General features: G+C 39.4%; 1 protein-coding gene across 1 annotated transcript in view; it reads right to left on the bottom strand.

Moving 5' to 3' along the window:
• The window catches only part of REEP1 (receptor accessory protein 1), a 39,915-nt gene that overhangs the window by 2,316 nt on the left and 35,358 nt on the right, over nt 1-2,241 (bottom strand). Inside the window, exon 8 of the mRNA XM_015831498.2 lies at nt 984-1,135. Within this exon, the coding sequence (XP_015686984.2) occupies nt 984-1,135 (152 nt within the window). The remainder of the gene's footprint in view (nt 1-983; nt 1,136-2,241) is intronic.

Here is a 2,241-nt window from a genome sequence, read left to right as displayed (position 1 = left end):
GTCAAACTCCTCCCATACAACAGTCTCAAGACCTGCTCCCGTCTCCTCCCCCGGGGCCACCCAGTCAGAGTCAAGGCCTTCTCGGATCCGAGCGACTTTGTCATGCAGATATTGCGCAAAGTCCTCGGCCCTCCCCTCCAGGGGATCCCCTCCCTCCCTCAGTTGGAGGAGAGAGCGGGTCACCCTGAAGAGGGCGGCCTGAAGAAGAATTAGTACCAAACTGGACTTTGCCTCTGCCCGAATGTTCTTTACAACCTGAATCAACATTCTTCCATCTGCTCTGCTAGAGGATACAGTCAATTGTAAGTCACATAATGAATATGCCTGTTGCTATGGTTCTGGTACAGTCAAAACTGTGGAACATATCTTTTAGATTTCCACAACTCCACCACAGAATCTTCTATCTCCATAACCATATTCTTCTGAAACTCAGAAGCCTGTTATGTTTCGCTCATTATGTCAAGCTGATTACACCGAAGAGGAAAAAAATTAGCCATCACTGCTTTCTAATGTTTAACATATTTTATTCTAACACTGTACTCTGCAGTTTAAGGTATTGAAAAAGATTTGGTTGTCAGAGTTAAAAATATGGCATGTAGGAAAATAAGCTGATGAGTGTAGTACTTTCATAATGTCTGAATAGTAGCATTGCTCATTTTAATTTTAAACTATTAATAATTCTGATGATTCAGTGGACTAGATTAAATATTAAGCAGCATGTTCTGGCTTAAAATGATGGTTTTCTAATCATACAGGTTTCATAAATAATATATACATATATATATACCTATTTTCTAATCCTTTCTCTTTCCTATTTAACTATGAGGACATGCTACTTTCATAACCAAAGAAAGACATTGTAGCTGTAGAGAGAATTGTCTGCCACTATCCAAAACTAAGAAACAAAACACAGAAGTCTTACAAAAAGAACATGTTATTACAAGTAAGTGTGACTTTAAAGCCTCTTTCCAATATGGAAGTACCTCAATGATTGGGTCCTTTGAGAGGGAACTTTTAGGCTTGGATGTGCTATCCAATGAGCCATTCTCTTCATCCTCTGACAACACAATGTCAGTTGGTTTAGAGTTTGCTTCAAGTGGCTTTTCATTCTTTGCCTCACCATCTAGTTGAACCACTTATAGCATCCATTTAACATCTAAATAATGAAGAGAAACAGGATATGGAAGGTCACAGAAGGTGGTCAGCAAATTGACTTTCAGCAGCCGTTGTCCAGGCCATGCTTTCTCCAGAGGTTAAAAATACAGTGAGGGAAAACATTATTTGATCCCCTGCTGATTTTGTATGTTTGCCCATTGACAAAGAAATGATCACTCTATAATTGTAATGGTAGATTTATTTTAACAGTGAGAGGCAGAATAACAACAAAACCCCCCAGAAAAATGCATTTCAGAAAAGTTATAAATTGGTTTACATTTTAATGAGTGAAATAAGTATTTGACCCCTGCGATGAAGTTGTCCTGTCTCCTTAGCAGGAAAAACACCCCCAAAGCATAATGTTTCCACCTCCATGTTTGATGATGGGGATGGTGTTCTTGGGGTCTTAGGCAGCATTCTTCCTCCTCCTAACATGGCGAGTTGAGTTGTCGCCAAAGAGCTCGATTTTGGTTTCATCTGACTACAACACTTTCACCCAGTTCTCTGAATTATTCAGCTGTTCATTGGCAAACTTCAGACGGGCCTGTATATGTGCTTTCTTTTTCACGGTGTAGTGTGTTACCAGTTGTTTTCTTGGTGACGATGGTCCCAGCTGCCTTGAGAGCATTGACAAGATCCTCCCGTGTAGTTCTGGGTTGATTCCTCACCATTCTCATGATCATTGAATCTCCACAAGGTGAGATTTTGCATGGAGCCTCAGACCAAGGGAGTTTGACAATTATTTTGTGTTTTTTCCATTTGCAAATAATCGCATTAACTGTTTTTTTTTTTTTTTGTTTTTTTTTATTATTATTTAATTTGTATACCGCCCTTCTCCCATAGGACTCAGGGCGGTTCACAGCATATTAAAAACAAATAATATACACAAAATACAAAATACAAAAATACAAAAAAAATAAACCCCGATAAAAGCCGAATTAAAACCAAATATTACCAGCTGTGTTTCCGATTAAAATACTTTTAAAATTATCCCTACCTAAAATCCTCCCTAGGTCAGGCCCGCTTGCTGAAAAAGCCATGTCTTGAGGGCGCGGCGGAAAGTAAGGAGATCCGGAATCATCCGGA

Source organism: Protobothrops mucrosquamatus, unplaced genomic scaffold (assembly GCF_001527695.2).
Source record: "Protobothrops mucrosquamatus isolate PMUCROS unplaced genomic scaffold, P.Mucros_1.0 scaffold_257, whole genome shotgun sequence".
In the NCBI taxonomy this organism is placed as follows: domain Eukaryota; kingdom Metazoa; phylum Chordata; class Lepidosauria; order Squamata; family Viperidae; genus Protobothrops; species Protobothrops mucrosquamatus.
This window is presented reverse-complemented; position numbering and strand designations above follow the sequence as displayed.